Source organism: Stigmatopora argus, chromosome 22, assembly GCF_051989625.1.
Source record: "Stigmatopora argus isolate UIUO_Sarg chromosome 22, RoL_Sarg_1.0, whole genome shotgun sequence".
In the NCBI taxonomy this organism is placed as follows: Eukaryota; Metazoa; Chordata; class Actinopteri; order Syngnathiformes; family Syngnathidae; genus Stigmatopora; species Stigmatopora argus.
Genome location: NC_135408.1, coordinates 11680975 through 11702561, shown reverse-complemented (window position 1 = coordinate 11702561; position 21587 = coordinate 11680975). Strand labels below are relative to the sequence as shown.

Here is a 21587-nt window from a genome sequence, read left to right as displayed (position 1 = left end):
AAAATCCATCTGGCCTTCAGCATCATTTAAAGCAAAGCAAGGAGGATGCTGGTTAAGGCGAAGATAGCTAATGAGGCCGGCGCTTTTTATCCGGAGAAACGTTCCGTCATCGTGAACACAATGGTATCCTGTTTTGGTCCACCTGCGTTGCAGCTGTTCTCTTGCTTAGTAAGCCACTCTCACTCTACGTTGCTCTTCAAAAGGCATCTTGCTGCTCTCACAGATGCAAAGCAGGACAAAGAGCCACACTGCTTTTCATCACAGCAAGAGGCTCACTCGCTCGCTCGCTCGCAACTGACAGACAGACCCACAATCGCCACAGCGGGCCGCAGTGTTCGTGTTCGATATTATTCCACGGGCTCGATGTTGGACCCTTTAAATGATAATAAAGGCCCACCAGGACCTTATTTCTTCTCTGACCAAAGATTGCAGTCCAAAGACCAGGCTTAATATTGAATTGAAATGGATTGCACACCAACAGTGTTTTGCTTCACAATAAACCTTGAATCCAATTCTATCGACATCATTTACAAAAGAAGGAAATATTTCAACTCACTTCAACCTGATTGGCTCTAAAAACCAGCAGCTTTCATATTGAGCACACGCTAACTTTGGCGTATTACCATGTACAAATAGAAAAAGAAACATTCCTTATGAAAGAGATTGTGGCAGCAAAAATATCTTTTTAAAAGCACGAGGCATACTTGGACGCCCTGTTGTCGTTCTACCAAAGCAATACATCACAATAAATCGGATTTTTAGCCACCCAACGTTGCATTGGTTCTTCCAGGCGGGCGGGCTGGGTTCGATTCCCACTAGGTGGCGATGTGATTGCGAGCCAGAGCGGTTGTCCGTCTCTTTTTTTCCCTACGACCAATCTAGGGTGTCATTCCAGCAACCTTTGCGAGGATGCGCGCTACGGAAGATAAATGAATGAATAAATGTGATTTTAGATGAGAAAAAAAGGGATAAAATGTTGACATGAAGTTTCCTAACACCTTTTCTTCTTTTTTTTTGTCTTCACTCTTGGCGATACCGTTCCCTACCTTAATCTTTCCACAACATTGTTATCTACTCCCACCACTTACAATATATTTACTCATCCCGATGAATTCAATTAGATCATTTGGGGGAAATGACTGCGGGGGTGGGACCAGCCTCCAGAGGTCAGAACCGGCCGTGAATACTAAAAAGAAAAAGGCATTACGCAGCCTATTACCTGCTGCTTTTCCACACGGCGGGCGTTGAGCCACCTCGGCCGCCGCCCCAGATGAAATGCTTTCTAGATGGAATCTGGCACGGAGACGAGGGGAAAGAGCGCCGACGCTGTCCCCGAGCCTAATCGCTTCGGAGAGGCCTCCCCGTCGCCGCCGCAAAGCACGCCCATCCAGATTACTGAGAGAGGGGTGTTCGCGGGCAGACTGAGCGTCGAAGGGGAAGGAGACCATCGATTGGGCGTGGGGGTCAAAGGTCGAGTGGGTAGAAAGGACGATTCAGAGCAGGGGTGTCAGACTCGGGTTGGTTCGCGGGCCGCGTTAACGTCAATTTCACGTGGGCCGGACCATTTTAGATATAATATTTAGATTTTTTTAAATAAATGGATTAAAAGAACTGGGTTAAAAGCCCTGAGTATTCCGTTTTTTATAGATCTAAAACAATGTTTATTTTAGCTTTTTTAAAATATATTTTTAGATATTACAAAATGATTTTGGAACTAAAAACACAGAAAAAATGCATTAAAAATTACAATTATTGATTTAAAAGGCGGAAAATCAGGAAATTTTATATACATCTGTACTCTACATTTTAATTTGATCCTAAAACAGAAAGTCAGCACTCATGATTTACTTCCCCGGGCCACACAAAATGATGCGGCGGGCCAGATTTGGCCCCCGGGCCGCCACTTTGACACAGGGTTTAGAGCTTTTGGTACTTTTCGCCAGATTCCATTCAATGCTACTAGACTTGGATGGATTTGATGTCCATCACGGTCAATGGCAGTTAAAGAGTTGAGGGATAGAAACAATGAAATAATCCCGAGGTCTACAGCAGCAGCAAAAAAAATATAAATATAAAAAGCAGCTATGTTACAATACTGGATAGTCATTATATTTACTCAAGCTGTGTTGAACAGAGAGGACCGGGGACAGCGACGGAAGAGAGTTGGAGGAAATCCCTTCAAGTGAGCTCAATCAATATTTCTTCTATGAGTTAAAAAAGCCCAGAGGTATACTACGTTTATATTTACACTAGTAAAATCAACTCTGCAGGGTAAAGAGGGCATTAAAGTCAAGAAAATGAAAATTAAGAGACCTCAATACAGCACATTGGCCTATTGTTCATACAAGTTCATTTATGACAACCAAGTAATGTTTGCAGTCTTATTTTGTGTTGCACAATGGATTTGCAAAACAAAATAAATGAATAACCGTCTTCTACGGCCTTCATGTGGGAAATCATTGAAATTTAGGAGGGAAAAAAAGCTATTTTTTTCCGTCATACATTTCCCAGGCATCAGATCGAGACAAAATCAGCTTTTACGAAAACTGAATTTGTCACAAATCCGAAATCTGTCCTGGTCCAAATACAGAGAAAAGAAAACCATCAAAGCAGATGTTTGACTTGACATGAGCATAGCGATGTTTCTTCAATTTCCACATTTCTGAGATATGCTCCTCATTCAACTCATTCAACACTGCACATAAAGAAGATCCCCCCACGCGCCATTTCTCCAGAGATTGAGCGCTGTGAAATGACTTTACAGGTGTGTGGCAGGCACTCTTTCCACCAGCAGCTTCCACATCCCCGGAATAATCTTTGTCTTTTTTTTCCCAAAGAACGTTCCCCACTTTTGAAGGAATGGATCCACGCGGCGAGGACTGGAATTAGGATGCACGCCTGCAAATTCAGGCCGAGCCAGAGAGGCAGGCATTTGCACATGAAGAGATGAAAATGAATCGCATTCAGCCGAGTTGCGAGCTCCACCTTCGGAGGCGGCTAAAAAGACGGGGGAGGGCGTCGTGCCATTCAATGCACCATTGAAGGGGGGCTTTCTGCAATAATCATTCTCATTCGCCAATGACGCAGCTTGGTAAAATTCAAGTAATTATGACAGCACACAGATGCTGAATAGCTCTTGATGAACTTAATCGCCAGCAATCCAACAGGCAGGTGTTGCATGATTTCTATTACCTCCCCTCAAATTACAGGCGCCCAACAATTTATCTCAAGGGGGGAGAAAATTGTCTTCTCGCTGTAGTATAACTTCTCAACCCGGAAAAAAGATGGCTCTTCAAGTACAAGGATGTGAAGATGTAGGCCCAAAGTGAATGGAATGTAGAAGAAAGGTGTATTTTTATGTAGAAAATGATGACTATTGCTTATAAAGTCAGATAAAGTTGGAAAAAAAATGTCTGAAAGTAAAAGACTGAATGAAAAAATATCTACCAAACACAAAGAATTGACTAGTTTATATGAAAATATGTATTATAATGAATTGAAACAAAAAATAAGGCGAAAATCATATCACGAGGATAATAGTTGAAATATTCAAATCTAAATTAAACTTTAAAAACTCCCAAATGAATCAAACAAGCTACTTTTAAACATTAAAACACAATTGTATTGAACTTAAAGTTCAATACAACCAACTGAATCATGTATTGTAAAGAATTGAAACAAAAAATAAGGCGAAAATCATATCACGGGGATAATAGTTGAAATATTCAAAGTTGAATAAAAGTTTAAAAACACCCAAATGAAGTCAAACAAGCCATTTTTAAACATTAAAACACAAATGTATTGAACCTAAAGTTAAATACAACCAACTGAAACATACTTGGATAGCTACAATTTTGGGTACCACTACTAGAGGGTGCCAAGTATCACTATAAACTTAATCTTATCACTACTATTTTGAGAATAACTCATTAAATTGGCTGCCATTAAATGACCGTTTCCGTCCCTTCCTTGTCCTCATGGATCGGATAGCGAGACACACTTTCCTGGCGGCCATTATTTATGAATTTGCATTAGTAGCACAGTGAAAATTACAGTAGAAAAGCGCGTCGTTAACCAGACGACGGGAAAGTAAGGTAAGCAACGGTCAATTTTCTTATGTCTCCTCCGCTGTGGGGAAATGGTCTCAAGGAGGACAGAAGTTATTATTAGCTTGTGAAAGAAAGACGTACAAGGCTCCATCCAGGAGACATTTGTCCTACCTTGAGCGGGATGTGAGCGAGCGAGAGCCCCATCACACCCCCATAACTCATTTCATGAGCTTTAGGATACATAAAACAGGCGTCCCTCTCTGACTCCCAGCACGCCGCTGATCATTGTTAACTGAAAATGATAATGAGCGGCCATAAAGCTTCCACTGAATGTCATTCAACTTTATAAAACTGCAAAAGTGTCTCTTAACGGCAGGAAAAAGAAAAGAAGGAACGCATTACGGCGGTAGAGGTTTTTTCCAGACGTGATATTGTCAATATGCAGGATTTTGTACTTTTATTTTTGAGAGTTTCTGTATTTTAAAAGGAGATTTTGAACATGATAAGCTGATTGGACACTGTAAATTGCCCCTAGCTATGAGTGTGAGCGTGAATTGTCTCCTTGTGCCCTGCGATTGGCTGGCCCAAAGTCAGCTGGGATAGCCTCCAGCACCCCCTGCGACCTTCGCGAGGATAAAGCGTTTCAGAAAATGAGATGATATTTTGAAAATCTACTTTCATATCACAATAGAAAAAAGCTAATGTTTTTATTTAGCGTTCACAGTGCAAAAATAAGAGGACAGATATGAAGAAATGTATTTGAGGAATATTTCAATCCACAGTTGTTGTGATGTCAAAAACAAGTTCTAACACATACGATCGCACCAATTGCAAAGAAGAAGATTGGATTTTCCAACATTCTCCGACTGGCACTTGCAGTCAGAAGAAAACAAAATGGTGGCTTTTATTCTGGAGGAATTGAATAATTAGCCACTTTTTCTGACAATGTCCGCAATCTTGATTTTCTTTCTTGCCAAATTCACACAATTTAGAAGTATTTCATGAATGATAGTCAGCATGATTTACCAAAATAAATGCATAACGTCAAAACATTTTCGGTCATTGTATAAAGATATGCGTCATTGATCATTGATCCATTTGTTTTGCATTTCTTAACATAGATGAAGGTGTAGCTTTGATGAAATTTCCATGCAACCCAATTTACGTGAGCCTGTTTTTGTTTGGAACTTGACAGGTGTTCCAGTTTCTCACATGCCAAAATTAAAATAAATTAATAAATAAAAGACCACTCGTCTTCCCATGGCGCCAAGTGCAATCCTGTCAGTGCTTTGGAAGGAAAATATCATTCAGTATTAATAGGAAAATAATGCGAGGCAGACGCTAAGCAAGCAGATGTCACACTTTGCAAAAACTTTCCCACTCATTATTAATGTGTGCTGCATGTAATGTTGTCAGAGTGCTCATTAAATTATCTGAGGAGAGCAAACAAGAATCAAAAAATTATAAAGTAATGTCATATTAAACTAAAACAAGCCTTATAAAACAAAAAAAACACTTAACCAAGGTATCCAATGAAAGCACTGCATCTACAAATCAATGAATTTTTTTGACAAACATGAAAAATAGTTGTAACCTCATCATTTTAACAAAGTTGAAGCACAGAATAAAACCTGAAGAGCAGAAGAATTGAACCCAATTTTAGCTTCTTAAAACAGCAATGCCTCAATGATTAAAAATTAAAGAACAAGCAGTGAGCTTTTGCAGACTAAGCAGCAAATTCACTAATGGAAGAAGCTGTAAATTCATATTTGTGCTCTAAAAATAGTTGCCTGCTGGATTTTGCTTCTCCCTAGAGTTTTAAGTACTGAGCACAGCGAGCAGGTGTGTTCTCCTGGTTGAAAACATTTCAAATTATTTCCACGTCTTCCTCTACAACCGTAGCGTGCTCGGCATTTGCGGTTACTCAATCCAACATTTAATAATTAGAAAATGGCTGCCAAGGGCAAACGCGCAGAGTGGATTTTCAAATATCTCATGTAGGAACTCGAGAAGAAGCATTTCCGCCCCACCTGATAGATAATCGATGCCGTTGAAATGCTTGGTAAATGGATTGGACACCTGATACTGCAAATATTGTTGGAACTAAATGTCAAGTTGAATCATGTTTTGGAAAGTTAAAGTTGAGAAGGAGCCCCAAAATGCAAAAGTAATTAAGCAGAAGCCAATGCGCACCACTCAACTGTGTCAGACCAAACAGCTTGGTCAATAATCTTCAGCAATTCCTGCGGATTAGAGTCTTATTACTGGACACCGGCTGTCACACAGACCTCAGCGGTCGAATAAATTACTCTTTTTTTTTTCTCCCCCAAAAAAAATCCAATCAAGTCTCAAACCTAAACCTCATGTGGAGTTAATCCCATTGCACAATATCATGTTACCGTCAATTAAGTGGAACGTGTCGGTGCGTTGTGCATTATTAAAGACATCTCGGCATGATTTGATGGACAGGAAGTAACTGTGCATTTCACCCTATGGCGTTAAATGCGAAGATCAATGCGATTCGTAATACTCTGCTGCCAATGCAATGCAATGATGGGGGGATTTTCTTCATTTGTTGCACTCCTAAGGAGTTTATCATGGTTAACAGTCCATGTGTTTGTTTTGTGATGATGCATGAGTAAGGTTCAAAAGAAGACTGGTATTTATGGAACAATTCTAATGAATGTGCTGCACTCTAATCAATTTATAGCCATCAATTAGGTTGTTGGAATAGGCTGTCAGTGTAAGATTTGTACAGTTGCTACATTTTCCTGATAATCCATGAAGTTTCGAGATTAGAATACAGTTTTAGTGGTCTTCTCTTTTGTAATTTACGGCTAAATAGGATGCAAAACGGGAGAAAAACTCGAACCCTGCCGTCCCTGCAAAAGGGCTTTGTTTAGTTTGCCACCCCAACAACCAAAACAAAGTACACGCAAGTTATTACCTCTTCCGTGGCCGCTGAGCACGGCAGCCGCGAGAAGCCAAGGCAGCAACATGCAATCTCGTCGGCAATTCATCTCTTCTTAAATGGAGGTCGCGCCGCTACCCCCCCAAAAAACACCAAAAATCTCGTCCTGGCGTTTCGGGAGCGGCGAAAAACAGCGGCGAGGGGGCAAAGCGTCCGTCAAATAAAAAGGCAAAGTTGAATCCGTGGCGCTTTTCTGTCGCTCACACTTGGTTTGAATTCGTCGAGAATAACGCCGAGATCCCGGTTTCGCTCGGTCAGTCGCTCGGTCGGTCGCTAAGCGGATTGTGGAGCCGAGAGATGGATGGCAACGCGCGCGCTGGACGAAGAGAAAGAAGAGCAGCCCGGCGAGTCGACTCGTCAGCACCGAGGACAGCGCCTACTCCTAGCGTTGGGAGACGGAACAACTTTGGGGGGGACGAAAGGGGGAGGTGGGGAAGGAGAGAGCGTCGACGAGCAATCGTCTCATTTCTCACATGCAATCCACACGAAAAATAGTAACACCTCGCTACACGATTTAACTCGTTTGACGGCCATAGACGTCCAATTCGTTTGAACTGAATGGATTGGACGCCTCTCGCTGCCTTTCATTGCCATGATAACTCAGTTTAAAAAGTCATGTACTATCTTGCAATGCCATTTTCCACATCAACTATTTGGACTTTTAAGAATGATTGCTATAGAGCAGGGGTAGGGAAACTATGGCTCGGGAGCCGTATGTGGCTCTTCGCTAACCTGTGAGGTAAAATATGTATTTAAACTGCTGGTGACAGAGCCGAGTCCCGAATGCACCAATAGGAGCGTCACGTCGGCACTATTGGCGCTCACACTTCCTCTAACATCAATCATCTTTTTTCTCATTAGACTTTTCTGCATGCATATTTTCATTGATTAGCAACTGGGTAACAGTGTTGTCAAAATAATTCATTTATAGTACTTTAAAAGTGGTAAAATTACCCCCAAAAAATCACATCCCATTTTCACATTTTTACTCTTAAATTTTGAGTATGGCTCTCAAGGAATAACATTTGAAAATAGGAATTGTTAATGGCTCTCTGTGTCAAAAAGGTTCCCGACCCCTGCTATAGAGTGTAAAGTGATTGGTGGTCAGACGCATAGGAGGAAAAAAAGCATGTACACTAAAATGATAAGCAATCATATGCATGCAAATTATTGGTCACTTACTTTTGATTCAGGGGCATTTCTAGGCTACTGTTGATTATTTGCTAAAATAAAAAATAATGATCTTTTTTGGCTTCAGATTGAAAATGTATAGCAGGGCAAGAATTCGTGTTCATTTTCAAACTTTTGTTTGGGGAAGAAAGCAGTAGTCTCCAAAGCAAAAGCAGATCCTCTCGATTTTTTCCCTTGCAACTACACCAGCATTTTTTAACAGTCTAAAAACATACCTCTTACTTTCTCCAAAGTCTAAATTATCTATAGAAGCTTTTGTTTGTCTACAATATTGGGAAGACTAGCTTTTAAGGAGAATAAATACTTTTACATTTCCTTTCCCGGCTTTGTGCGGGTGATTAATGATTGGCAGAAGGAATGCTGGGGGCTCTTGCGCAAGCTACGTACATATTACAGGGAATACATTTTGATAATACAAGAGAGCTGGGTATTTTTCCAAAGGCCAGGCTAGCTTTAAAGCACCTCCGAACTCGTCACATTGATTGGACTGGAGGTCCGCTGAACTCACGACTTCGATTAGATCTCAGAGAAGTCATTAACAAAGCACTTGACGTGTTTTTAAACCCCGTGCTCTCCATTTGCATCATAGCTTCACTCTTGCCCGATAAGAACATGAACATTATGTCTACGCTCTTCTGATTGGAGGAAATAGTATTCAATAATATACGGCAATGGGGTTTAAAGAAAGTTTGGGCTGCAGAATGAACACTGTTGTAAAATAATAATAATAAATGTTCCATTCCAAACAATGCCTTCGCAATGGCACGTAAATTGCAAAGTTTTCTTTTAATCAAATATTCAGTGAGAAAGCCAAACAAGACCCTGAAGCCCGTTGACCCTTGATCTGGAGGTCAAGCATGTGCAGGCGACCATTGATTCTCTCGAAAAATCAATATGAACAACAGAGTGTGACATCATTTATCAAATGCTATTGGTGAGATTGAGAAATTATCGGACAGCCTTCACCACGACGCTCTTTTACAACAATTGAATGTAAGGTCTTAATTAGAGTTGAGTGTATTTCAATGTAATGCAAATTCCTATTGAAATATGGTTGTCACGGTTGGCAGGGATGCGCAAGTGTGCTCCATCACATGAATGGCTGTTTCTAATTTGGCTCCTTTCTAGCTAAAATGCCACTTAAATCCCAACAGCTCACCTGATTTGACAGTCGCACTTACTCAAGTGTCCAATCTTCTGCGTTTGTTACGCCTCGGGTGCGACGTCGATTGCAGGGAAGGACTCGGGGACTTAGAATGGAGCACTCTAAAAGAAAAACTTAATTCTTAAGGTAGGAATCTTTGGAAAATAACAAGTACACGCAGCTGGTTACAAGAGGAAGGGAAGCCTGGAGGGACACAAGAGGTGAAAAGCAAAGAAACCAACCAAAACCCCAACTATAACAACATTGACTCATCCTGTAACAACTCAAAACTGTAAAATTTCAACATTAATCAATACAACCTTACCGGGTGAATAAAATTGTACTTTATGGGTGGACCCCAAGCAGACACGAAACCCCCAACCATATTCTGTTTTGCTACTCGAGCAGTACTTCACCTGCACTCTAAAAAAAATAAAAGCAAATTAGCAGACAAGAGCAGAGAGGGAGAGCAAAGATAGGATTAAAAGCACCAGAGGAAACTTATTGAAGATACCAAAATAGTATTTTCAAGCAGGTGCCATTTTTAAAAATAGACCTCTCTTTATAACAAATCACGAATCCAGTAGATGAGTAAAAGGAACACCTACTTTCTGCAGAATTTTCCATCGTACGTCAAGTTGAAGGATGTATCTCAAATGGTGTGCTTACTGACATCCTTGCACGGCGGCTTCTTATTAACAGCCACCTTTTTTGTTCTACATTTTTGGCGTGATTTCTCCTCGGTTCCAGCCAAAAGTCATATTGCGACCTTCTCAAATGGAACACATTGAGCAGCTCTAAGGTCGACTTGACAGCCAGATGGTCACGGAAGAGCTTTCATTCTGCTAATGGGCGTGGGTGGGTGGGTTTGGGCTTTTGCAGTTAATGAAAATCAGACCCTTGAAATATAAAATGACCAATGTCCCAAGGTAATGAGGCACACGCTGCGGCAGTGAGCCTGAACAAGCATTAAGGTAATTTTATATGGCAAGATTATGTAAAAACATCTAATGATTCTGATTAAGTAGCGAAGAACTGACTGATTATTACACGCTCGGCTAACAAATACACCGACGACCCACTCGGAGCGATGGCGGCCATGTTTGGATGGACTACTGGCGCGCCGGCTTGCCAAATGATATCAATGTGGAACACGCCGCTGGAAGCGTCGAATCACCGCCTCCAGTAATGTCATGGCATAGAGGGGCTAATCACGGCACGTTAGCGTCAAAATATAGCGTTGACACGTCTTTTAGGCCCCGCAATCAAAGTAATACACATAGAAGAAGAAGTACAAGATGTCTTTGAATGTAAATGATGGCATTTCAAAGTACAAAGTCAACCAATTGTTGTTGTCCATGTAATCATAAGACAAAAAATGGTGTTATATTTTGGGCTACAGTGATGAATCGAGGAAAAAATGTCTTGAGGCAGGATTCATATACAGTTCAAGTGTTTTATTTATGTAATTCATATACTGTTGGAGAAGCAGACTCGTCAAAAAAATATTTATATAAATAAAATATGACTCCAGCAAAGTGGACTCATTCTGCTGACTCTGCTGAATTTTTTTACCTCCTCCCAAACCAGAAAAAAACCCAGCTTTTCCCATATTTAATAGACAATATCGAAATACGTGACAATAGGAACATAATTAAACTTGAATCGTTGCTTTTGTGTTTTTTCGACGTCTCTAGGATGCATTAACTCTCGACGAATATGACTAAAAGAGCCCAATAGAGAGCGAATGGGGGTCATCATAAAAGTTACTCAGACAAGCATAACTATAGAATATGGCTTTGTCCATTGTTGGCATACAATAATAGCCCAAACGTGTTATTTTGGTGCCGGTTTGCACGGGGGGATGCTCCGCCTCATCACTCATGCGTGCAAAGGCCTCATAAATATTGTTTGTGCAAATGTGCAAATTGGCAATACAGTGTGCGTTGCCCGAGAAAAAAAAAATAAAAATCCATGTTTACTGATGAGAATCGAAAATAACTCTTTAATCAAGTGCTGTTCATCCAGAATTTCTTATCTAGCCGCACGCTAGCCGTTTCTTTAACGACCCCCTTTCCACTCTGATGTCAAATGTCTCCTTCGACTTTATGAAGTGATTAGATCACGCGGGAAGTGCTTGTTGGGAAATGCACCATCTGTTCAAATTCCAAATAACATTCAATTATGATTTCATTATAATGCTTCTTTTCGCTTGTGTATGAGGCGCCGCTTGACCTTTGACCTCAAACCTTTCATATCAGTTTGCCGGCTTTTGGAACAAACATACATTAAAGTAACAATAATAAAATGGAGGACAACTGGCTAAATAGACATCTGTCAATATAACCATTTTTCAGATAATAATAGCCTAAATAAAACAACATAGGGCCAATTTTTATAGGTCTCCACAATTGCCCCAAAATGGATGAGAAGCGACCTGTATTTGACCTAAATTCAACTAAGAGTGAGTTTGCTGACCACCACGAAAACTGCATTTCTTCAAAAGTGGCGCATTCTCGTTTGATTGGAGATACGCAACACAGAAATAGAGACGCCTGATGGATGCTTGGACATGTTGTCCCACAGTGGGACGCACACATCAGCATTCAGCCTGGCCTCCTTCTCCTTGACCTTCTCTTTTCATTAGTCAGAGCGTGTCCCGCGCCTCGCAGCTCGCTCGCTCGCTCGCTGATAGTGCACTGCTCCAAGGCCGCATTTATCATGATGAGAAAGCACTCTCAGGCAAACAGCCCGGCGTCTCAAGGCTAACGGAAGCAATGGCCGACAAGTGACAACTCCCACAAAAGTCTCTGAAGCCAGCGGGCCCGCCGGGTGTCGCCCGCACGGGACGCCGCGGTCGCAGGCTGTCGATTTGCCCCACCAAAGAAGGTGGGCTCGCCGAATCGTTGCATTGAACTTTCTCGATTAAGACTAAAAAAAAAATCGCCAAATACCGTCCCCGACTCCCAAGACAGGACGCCTATCGCCATCAATGGCGGTCAGCAGCCTAACCGACACCCCAACACAGGCATTCTCGCTACCCTACTAATGATTAGCATTCTAGCTGCCAGTCTCCTAATGAGACGCATTTATTCCCCTTCTGTTGTTTCCCTTTGTGCAAGGCCGTTCAATTCAAATTCTATGCGAGAAAGGCACACTTCTATTAAAGAACATTTGACTGGAAGGAAATTAAAAGCTCAAAAGGCAATACGACACGGCTTGAAATGTATTTCTGCCCTTGCAACATTCTCAAGATTGACGGATTGAAGCGTTGCAATAGCAATTTATACAATCTTTTCAACATGTCAGCCTTGTACTGTAGGCTTTTATTTCTACATGGCGTTCTATTCATGCCAGTCAACCATCTTGGAGTTCTATTTTTTGCTGCTATATTCCTGCACTTCAACCTGCAAACAGATTCTCTACAGACTTTCTTTGATCAGATGGTAAGATTTTTCAAAGAGTAGCAAGAGGAGGATAGAACAATTGGTCTTGTTTGCTGGATGACAATTTCTACCCCAAAATAATGAATCCATGCATGAGAGAGCAGAATAAAACAAGAATTGTCTTAGAGAGTGTAGAAGCATCCATGTCTCCTTCTACTAATTGCCCTATTCCTCAACTAATTGCTTGAAATCAGGGTCTTGCTGACAGTGTGTTTACTCCTTCCTATGTCTCCTTAGCATAAAAGCGCACGGTGGTAAATTCAACTTAAAGACAAAGACTAAAAGAAGATGGCTTGTTTGGTCAATGAATGCTGATTCTCCTATCCAACTTGTATGAAAACATTTTTTCCTTATCTCTCTTGATGGATTGGAGGAAGGGTGAAAAGCAGATTATTTTTTATTATTATATATTATTAAATGTTAAATTATTATTATTTCTTTGAATTTAAAATTATTATAATTTTTTTTTAAATTATTATTATTATTTTTTATTTAATTTTTTAAAAATTGTTATTATTATTATTTTATTTAAAATTATTACTTTTTTTAAAATTATTATCATTATTATTTTATTTGATATTATTATTATGTTTATATTTATTTAAAATTATTATTATTTTTATATTTATTTTAAATTTTTAAATTATATATATAAAAATATAAAACAATTAAATTAACCTAACAACCAAGATGGAAGCCAAATTGATCTCATTAAATTAATTTTTATACAATGTACCACGTTAAAAAAACAAATCCTGAAATTGGACACAGTTCTCGATATTTATTTTAACATATTTTAAGCATTTGAATGTTCAATGTCCAACGTGCAACAGGGTGAACACTGAACTCAAGCATCTTGTGCGGCCATTATCAATGCTACTTTCCTCATTTTTTTTCGGGCCTACAAAAGTGGGCAGCGGGCCACAGTTGGCCCACGGGCTGTCGTTTAGACACCCCTGGATTAGATAGTGATCAACCGGTCTGAAATAGTTTTATTTCATATAGCACAACACGGCACTAATCAGATATTTCTATTGACTAGTTTGACTTTTAGAGAATTGATTTCACTTTCATCCTTTTTTTTTTTTATTTTAAAAAAGCTTTTTCTCAAAAGGTTGTTTCTGCATTCACGATCATATCTCCTTGTAGATGCTCAAAGCTCACCTCTGCCAGACCGTCTCTTATCGATCGGCGAATCAAAGACAACAAGGCTTCCATCAGGGGCTCGACAGAAACAATTGAGCGCGGCAAGATGTTTTTTTTAACATTGTTTGTCAAACATTCGGATGATGAGGTGATAAATGTGGACACAAATCAGCAGACAACTTGATCATCCATGGTCAAATCAAAATAAAATCCCCAACGGTCTATCTGGCGCACACGTACATAAATACTCCCTTTTTATCCCCAATAAAGCAATTCCAAAAGGACTCGTTAAAACAATATCGACGGCGTCCGCCGAAACCGCTCGGAAAGTCAATGCGACCTGTTTGCGTCCTCATTTGAAGCCATTTTCCTTTTTTTCTCGTACGTCTTTGTTGATTTACACTGAGCTTTCATCTGAAATATGCAATGCATTCACGCTCTTCAGTCAGCGTGCAAATATTCTAACCATTTGCCGTATTAATAAGCTTGGGACCGGTCTAAAAAAAAACATCCCACTGCAGTTCACACACCAAATGTAAGATCAGTTCTTCTGGCAAGAAAAATAAAGCCAGTTTTTCCAGAAGAAAACTTCATACAATGTAATACAAATGGAAAAAAAGCCCATTTTTTTCCCCTACGTTGAGAACAGGCCATCTATTCTTCTTTTCTGTATTTCTTTTAGAAGGAAGTGCCTGGCAGATGAATCAATTTGCAACAAAAGCGAATAGCAGGTGATCATGAAGAGAAATATTTGACTTTTCAGCAGAATAAAGGATCTTTTCTCCCCCAAAATAATACAAGTTGAATGACTTTCAGCGGTCTCCTTTAATGTAGCAAACATAAAATCATGGTGACAATGGAGAAAACCTTTCCATCTTATTTTGTCGTGGAAAGTGAGAAAGCTCGAGATAAAAATAGAATCCTGTGGCATATAGATAATCCAAAATGATCCATTTCTCTTTTTATGGAAGGTTATCGCAAGTGACTTAAAGCAGAGCAGAGCAAGAAATACAAAAGCTCAAACAACGATTCACACTGACATGCGACAAAATTGATGGTCATATCATTCTTTTTTTTTTACAGGTTGCAGGAAAATCCATTTTACGGCCTGTCAAGTTAAATGATTCCATTCATGGACAATTTCACGACATGAAACGTTGATTTTTAAGACAAATGAAATTCCTCTCCACTTGTATGATTCCTTTTGTCGCTGATCGACCGTTGATGTTTTTGCGACTTTTCTCCGAGTTTCTAGCCGACGACCAATCGTTGCCTGGTGTTTACACCAAGCCGACAAAAACAAGTCGATGGGCACTTTTCCTCTTTTGGTGAGGGCCTAAAACACAAATTGTTGACAGTTCTTGCGCGCAATAAAGAGTGGCATTTGGCACTGGAGGCGTTCGCATTGCGCGGCTGTGCGAGGTGGAATCGAGAAAAGCTGAGGGCTAAGTTGCACACAGCCAAAGTCAGGTGGAATCAAGTGACCTGGAGCCAGAGCCAGAATAAGAATTCATGTGACTGGCACAAAATGACGGCCTTACCCGGCCGACTATGAATATTTCAGGCAACACTGAGCTATGTTATTACTACTCAGCAGGAGAATTCCCAGCATGGGCCAAGACATGTGCAGTCACCAGATAGGACGGAGCACAAGAACTCGTACAAAAGCGTGACATTTCGCCCGGCAATCAAAAAGAACACGTTGTCAATTGCTTGTTCATTTTGGGACGTTCCGTCGAGAGAAATTATTTCCAAACGCAAAACTCTCCGAGAGAGAGCGATATTTTCCGGGATAATTGGAAGCAAGGCGGGTTGCCATGTTTGACTTGAAGCAATACTGGGTTTACATATTGGCTGGAAAGTACGACTGCAAATCGATTGGGTGACGTCCAAAACAAGAGTCCATTTTGATGTAAGAGCCTAACATGAATGAGTTAAATAGCAGTTTTGTTATAAATGAGACTGTCACCGCCAACGATGATGGAGGAGACGGCTCAAACATGGCGAGTGGGACTCGCCATACAGAACAGGTTGCTGGCAACGTCAAAAAACAACCCAGAATAATTTACAGCGAAGAGCGAGGCAAGCATAAATGTTGTAGATGCTCAGATTCGAGCAGAGTATTGATGTGGTATTTTGTTTTTTAATCATAGCCTGACGGACGTGAACCTTCAAGCAGAGAACTTTGTTCATGAAATGAATATCAACAACAATCTTGGTAATTCATTAGAAAAGACATGGCTCTAAGCTGTAGTAATATATTCAGCAAAATGTAGTTTGCCCTGAATGTGTTTAAATATACTACAGTACAATCAGGTCCTTAACAAATGCTTAACAAATAATTACAAGCTGACCTTCCGCCATGACAGTTTCAGTCCCCGTGTCCAATTTGGAAATCATGCGTTCACTAAATCGGAGGCTCTCTAAAGAGTAGGGCAGAAATTCTCCGGTACACGGTCGATTGGTCGCCGGTCTTTTGGTCGCCGATCTTTTGGTCGCCGGTCTTTTGGTCGCCCGGAAGGTTATTGATAATTACCATTTAAATCGTTGCTCAAATTCCCTAAATACAAACTGCAAATGACTATTTAGTCATACTTAATGCCCTAGTAATTATTAGGCTAAAGAAAAGCTCAAAATTTCCCGTACTTTTATTGTTTTTTTGTTGGAGAACTTGTTAAGACCCTGACGGACGTAGCTTCTTAAAGAGACAACTCATGTACATACAAACTCTTCTACACTCACACGTCGGCTCAGTGAAACTGCTCAGGGCCATTGTTGGCTTTTATTGATGCGTACACCGTGTTGTTTTACCTTGTTTTGTCGCCGCTCTTTTGGTCGTCGGTCTTTTGGTCGCCCGTTGTCGCGGTCGGGGCGACCAAAGGACCGCGACCAAAAGACCGCAACCAAAAGACCGGCGACCAAAAGACCGGCGACCAAAAGACCGGCAACCAATCAACCGCACATGAATTCTCTCCAGATGGCAACACAGAGCGGGTGCAGGTGCAAAACGTGACGTGGCTGCAAAAGCACACGTCGGCTTCAAAACCCATGAATGGAAACAGAAATATTTCGAGTTGACTCAAGGAACAACAACAACAGTCAAGTCCAGGTTGACTTAATTTAACCCCGACAACCCTTTGCACAAATCCATTGCTTGTCATCATTGGGTTGCCAGACAGAGACTTGAAAAAGTTGGGATGCAGTTTTATTTCTTGCAGTGGTATTTTCATGTTTAAATGAATAACTTTGCCATTTTAATGAAAACCTCACATCTTGTTTTGGTCATATTTCACCTGTTGTCGAATCTGAATATGATTTGTGCTGGGGTAAAAGACGGAACATGTTTGCTATTTGCCAAGCAATTCAAATGAATTCTCTTTCAGCTACAGCTCTTGAAACATGGCCCCGTCGTAGCACACGGCGCATTTGCGTTCGGCTTGGCCACACACGTTAGGCAACACCACCGACCTGATAAATCGGCAAGCCTCCGCAAGGCTAGGGCGCCGCGGGTTTGTATTTTCATACATCTTAAAGAAATATTTATGCCCCTCCAAAGGCCAAAGTCAATACTTCTCCCGGTGAATTCAATTACTCACCGCGTGCACTTCATAAGGATAAAAGTGATAGCCCGGCAAATGCCAGAGCAAAAGTAGCGTTCAAGTTAATGACTCTCACCTGCCTGCTAGAGAAACAATTTCCATTGAGTTAGCTTTAAATTAATGTTATTAGCTTTCTATCACGCTCACGGCTACGAAACGAATTCCTAACAAAAGAATAAAGCCGGTCAAATAAAGTTTCAACAAGATGAACTGTGGTTTGGGAGAATTCGAAAGAAGCCCAATGCCCAGAGTACATTCTTCAAATATGATTATTTGCCTGGGTTAAATATTTGGAGCTGAAGAGGAAATTGTTTGGTAAAAATGGAGAGGGAAAAACCTTCCAAGTTAGGCTTTTCAACTTCCTGCGCTCAATATGGCAAAATCTCCCTCGACAGCGACAGGAATACGAATGTTTTCATGCGAGGCAATTATGTGTCAGCACTTGTTTCTCAGACACAGACGAAGCTGAAGGTCATCCATCAATCAAGTTGAAGTGGATAAATGGAGACCTTTTGTAGAGCCTGATCTAGTGAGAGTGACGAGAGTGTGTGTGTATACGTGAATATGTGTGTTTAAGCCATTGCTGTCTCAACTGAAGAAGCCAGCCTTCCAATACAACACTGACAGGACTTCATCATACACCGCGCACATTTCACAATGACACATTTTAAAAAAATTAACCAAGTCAGCAGTGACAGTAAAGACTGGGAAGAGAAATCCGGACATTGTTGCTCATAAAAAATGCACCGATGACTCGCCGATGATATCTACAGTGTAAAGCTGTGTGTCATACTTCAATTTTCAGGTTCAGTGGCTGTTTTCCTCTGTCAAGACAAATCTGATTTATCTGGATTGGGTTGCCTTGGGTGGGCGGAGGGGGGTGGGGAATGGGGGGGACGGGTTCAGTTTGCATGCTGTAACTCTTGCTGTCAATGGCAGTGGGGTGGGGGCAACGGAAAAGCAGATGAATATCAATATTTATGCCTCCATTAAAAGAAAAGCATTCATTTTGGAGGCCTCCTATGTATTGGTTTCCAAACTTTGAGGACGGTTTTTATAGGCTGGTAGCAAATGATGAAAATATCATTTTAAACGACCCGCACAAGAAGCTTTAATTCAGCCTGCATTGCATTTCTCAGTGTTAAGAGAAAAAAAAACATGCCTTAAGGGATATTAAACAGATATACTGTACCTGTAATGCATGTTGTGGCTAATTTATCAGAAGTCCTAAATTATTAAGGAGTCAAATATTGTATTTCTGTCATGATTCGCTCGGCTGCGAGGCGAAAGTCAACCCAGGGTGTGGGAAGCAAAAAGGAGAGGGGAAGTGTTGGTGCACAACTTAGGATTTTAATGACAATATAACCATACAAAAAATAATAAACACGGGGAGAAAAATAGCAAATAAACTGGGGAGAAGACACACCGACGAATAAGCAAACATGACTTGCATAAGAACAGGAAACACGAGACACTTGGCAATACTTCCACAACCGTACCACAAAACACTGGCATTTAAATACACAGACAAGGACTGATTAGAAAATACAGCATTTGGCTACAAGAGGGAAGGGGAGCCCGGAGGGACACAAGAGGCAAAATGGACCTGAATCGAATGATCAACTCATCAGAAAGCTGTTCAGAAGCTTGATAACGATCCTGATTATTTGATTGACGTCTGTTGGTGGAGGGAGACATGGAAAACAGACCGCATAGGACCGGAGTTGGGTAGAACCCCTGTTCTATGGCACAGAAGAATGAGCCTAGCTGGGGTAGACTGCAAAGAATCGAAGCACTCTACCCGAGCTAGGCTCATTGAACACTTGAAAATTCAAGTGGAAATCATTTGCGCACCACCTCGGCATGAGAAGCTGCAAGAGTTCAATGATGGGCTGCTTCAGCTCACTATTTGTTGCCAAGGAAAATGCACTCGGTGCTCATGCATGAATCATCTGGAAGCAGTGTGGCAACGGGATATTATGCTTCGGCAGTGGCATCGTCTCAGGGACAAATTGGAGGTTAGCTTAAAGCCTCCGTCACTTGAGAAAAGCCACAAAAAGGTTTTAAAAGGCTTGCCCCTGCTACTATCTTACTTTTCAGAACACCGATAATACTCATAATAATGCAGTCGTTGTCTTAACGCTCCGATTCGGTTGCCAGATTGTGTGAGTTTTTGATTAAGGTTGTTTTCAACGGGTGAAAAGGTTCTGGGTTCGGTGGAGCCAAGACACATCGACTCATAATGTCTATACACGATAACATGCCCCGCTTGAGCATCACATGACATTGCTTGGCCAATCAGTGTCGCGAGGAATTTATGTATGTTGACTTTGAAAAAAAAGAATCATATTTTAGTTTAAACCAATGGTGTCAGACTCGGGTTGGTCCGCGGGCCGCGTTAACGTCAACTCGATTTCATGTGGGCCAGACCATTTTAGATATAATATTTTAAAATTGATTAAAAGAACTGGATTACAAGCCCTGAATATTCAGTTTTTTTTATAGATCTAAAACAATGTTTATTTTAGCTTTTTTAATATATTTTTAGATTTTACAAAATGATTTTTGAACTAAAAACACAGAAAAAATGGATTAAAAAATTACAATTATTGATTTAAAAGGGCGAAAATCAGGAAATTTAATATACATCTATACTCTTCATTTTAATTTGATCCTAAAACAGAAAGTCGGCACTCATGATTGACTTTCCCGGGCCACACAAAATGATGCGGCGGGCCAGATTTGGCCCCCGGGCCGCCACTTTGACACATATGGTTTAAACTAAAGTAAGGTTCGGGAATGTGCATGTGAAACTGGTGGGGTTCGGTAGGTCCAACAATGCTAAGAACCACTGCTTTAAGAGAATGGCTATGCACCAGTGCATTTTACTGTAAATGAACTGTTTATTTTGAGCTTTAAAAAAGGAGGGGTGCCGGGCATGCTGTCCCAAAGTTGCAGATTCCCCAAGGGGAGAAGAGAATGGCCTGCCAAATCTCATTTCTCAGTGTGTCTATTTACCAGAGTAGCTCTCATGGAGAGGCAAATGTATTGTGTCAGCGTCTGGTGGCTCGTTCAGTGATGGAGGTTCACCGACCCTTTGTTTAGTGGAGTCGTTTGCGCACCACCATAGAAGGAGAAAGACCACAAAATGTAAAAAAATCCTGTGAGAGGATTCAGGGTAATGAGATATTTGACTGTTGGCTTGAACCAATGGCCTCCACGCTTTGTACCCGGCAAAAAGGTAATGAGGTGTGCAGAAGGAATTCCAAAAGTCTCAGATATAAAGTGGACAGAATTTGGCAAGTCTTATGCAAATTCAGGCCTCCGATAAGTACAGGAATCGGGAAATGGAAAAATAACCAGCGCTTTATATAAAGTAGACGAATACTGCACACATGATGCAAGATTATTGATTCCTTCTGGATGAACAGACGTGAGTGACGCTGCGGGATGTCGGGAAATAGATGTACACGCAATTTACGATGACAACATACAATAGAAAAATAGAAATACCATTTGGCGCTAAGGGACAAAATGGCCAGTGTTATCTACGGACCAAAGGAATTACAAAGTCCTCGTGAATGAAGTGACGTCGTTCATTGTCAATTCCTAACGACGCGTATTTGTTTGGTTAAAGCAGGGGTGGGGAACCTTTTTGATGAAGAGAGCCACAAACAATTCATATTTTCCAATGTTATTCCTTGTAAGCCATACTACGAATTTAAAAGTCAAAATACATACATGTAAACGAGTGCCTTTTCATTTTTTTTGTAATTTCACCACTTTTAAAGTGGAAAAAAATGAATATTTTTTAAAAGATTCTTATGCTGTTGCTAATCAATGAGAGGATGCATTCCAGAAGAGTCTACTGCAAAAAAAAAAGAAGATTAAAGCAGTTCTAGATGTAATATCTCAGTTCTGTCACCAGCGATTTCCATATTTTAGCTCACAGGTTAGCAAAGAGCCAGATGCACCCATCAAAAGAGCCACATGTGGCTCCCGAGCCATAGGTTCCCTACCCCTGGGTTAAAGCAACGTGCG

The 21587-nt window shown here is 40.8% G+C and overlaps 1 protein-coding gene across 1 annotated transcript in view; it reads right to left on the bottom strand.

Moving 5' to 3' along the window:
* The window catches only part of LOC144068121 (seizure protein 6 homolog), a 66400-nt gene extending 59003 nt beyond the window's left edge, over positions 1–7397 (bottom strand). The window contains exon 1 of the mRNA XM_077592396.1: positions 6997–7397. Within this exon, the coding sequence (XP_077448522.1) occupies positions 6997–7069 (73 nt within the window). The 5' untranslated portion in view covers positions 7070–7397. The remainder of the gene's footprint in view (positions 1–6996) is intronic.
* Between the last annotated feature and the right edge of the window lie 14190 nt (positions 7398–21587).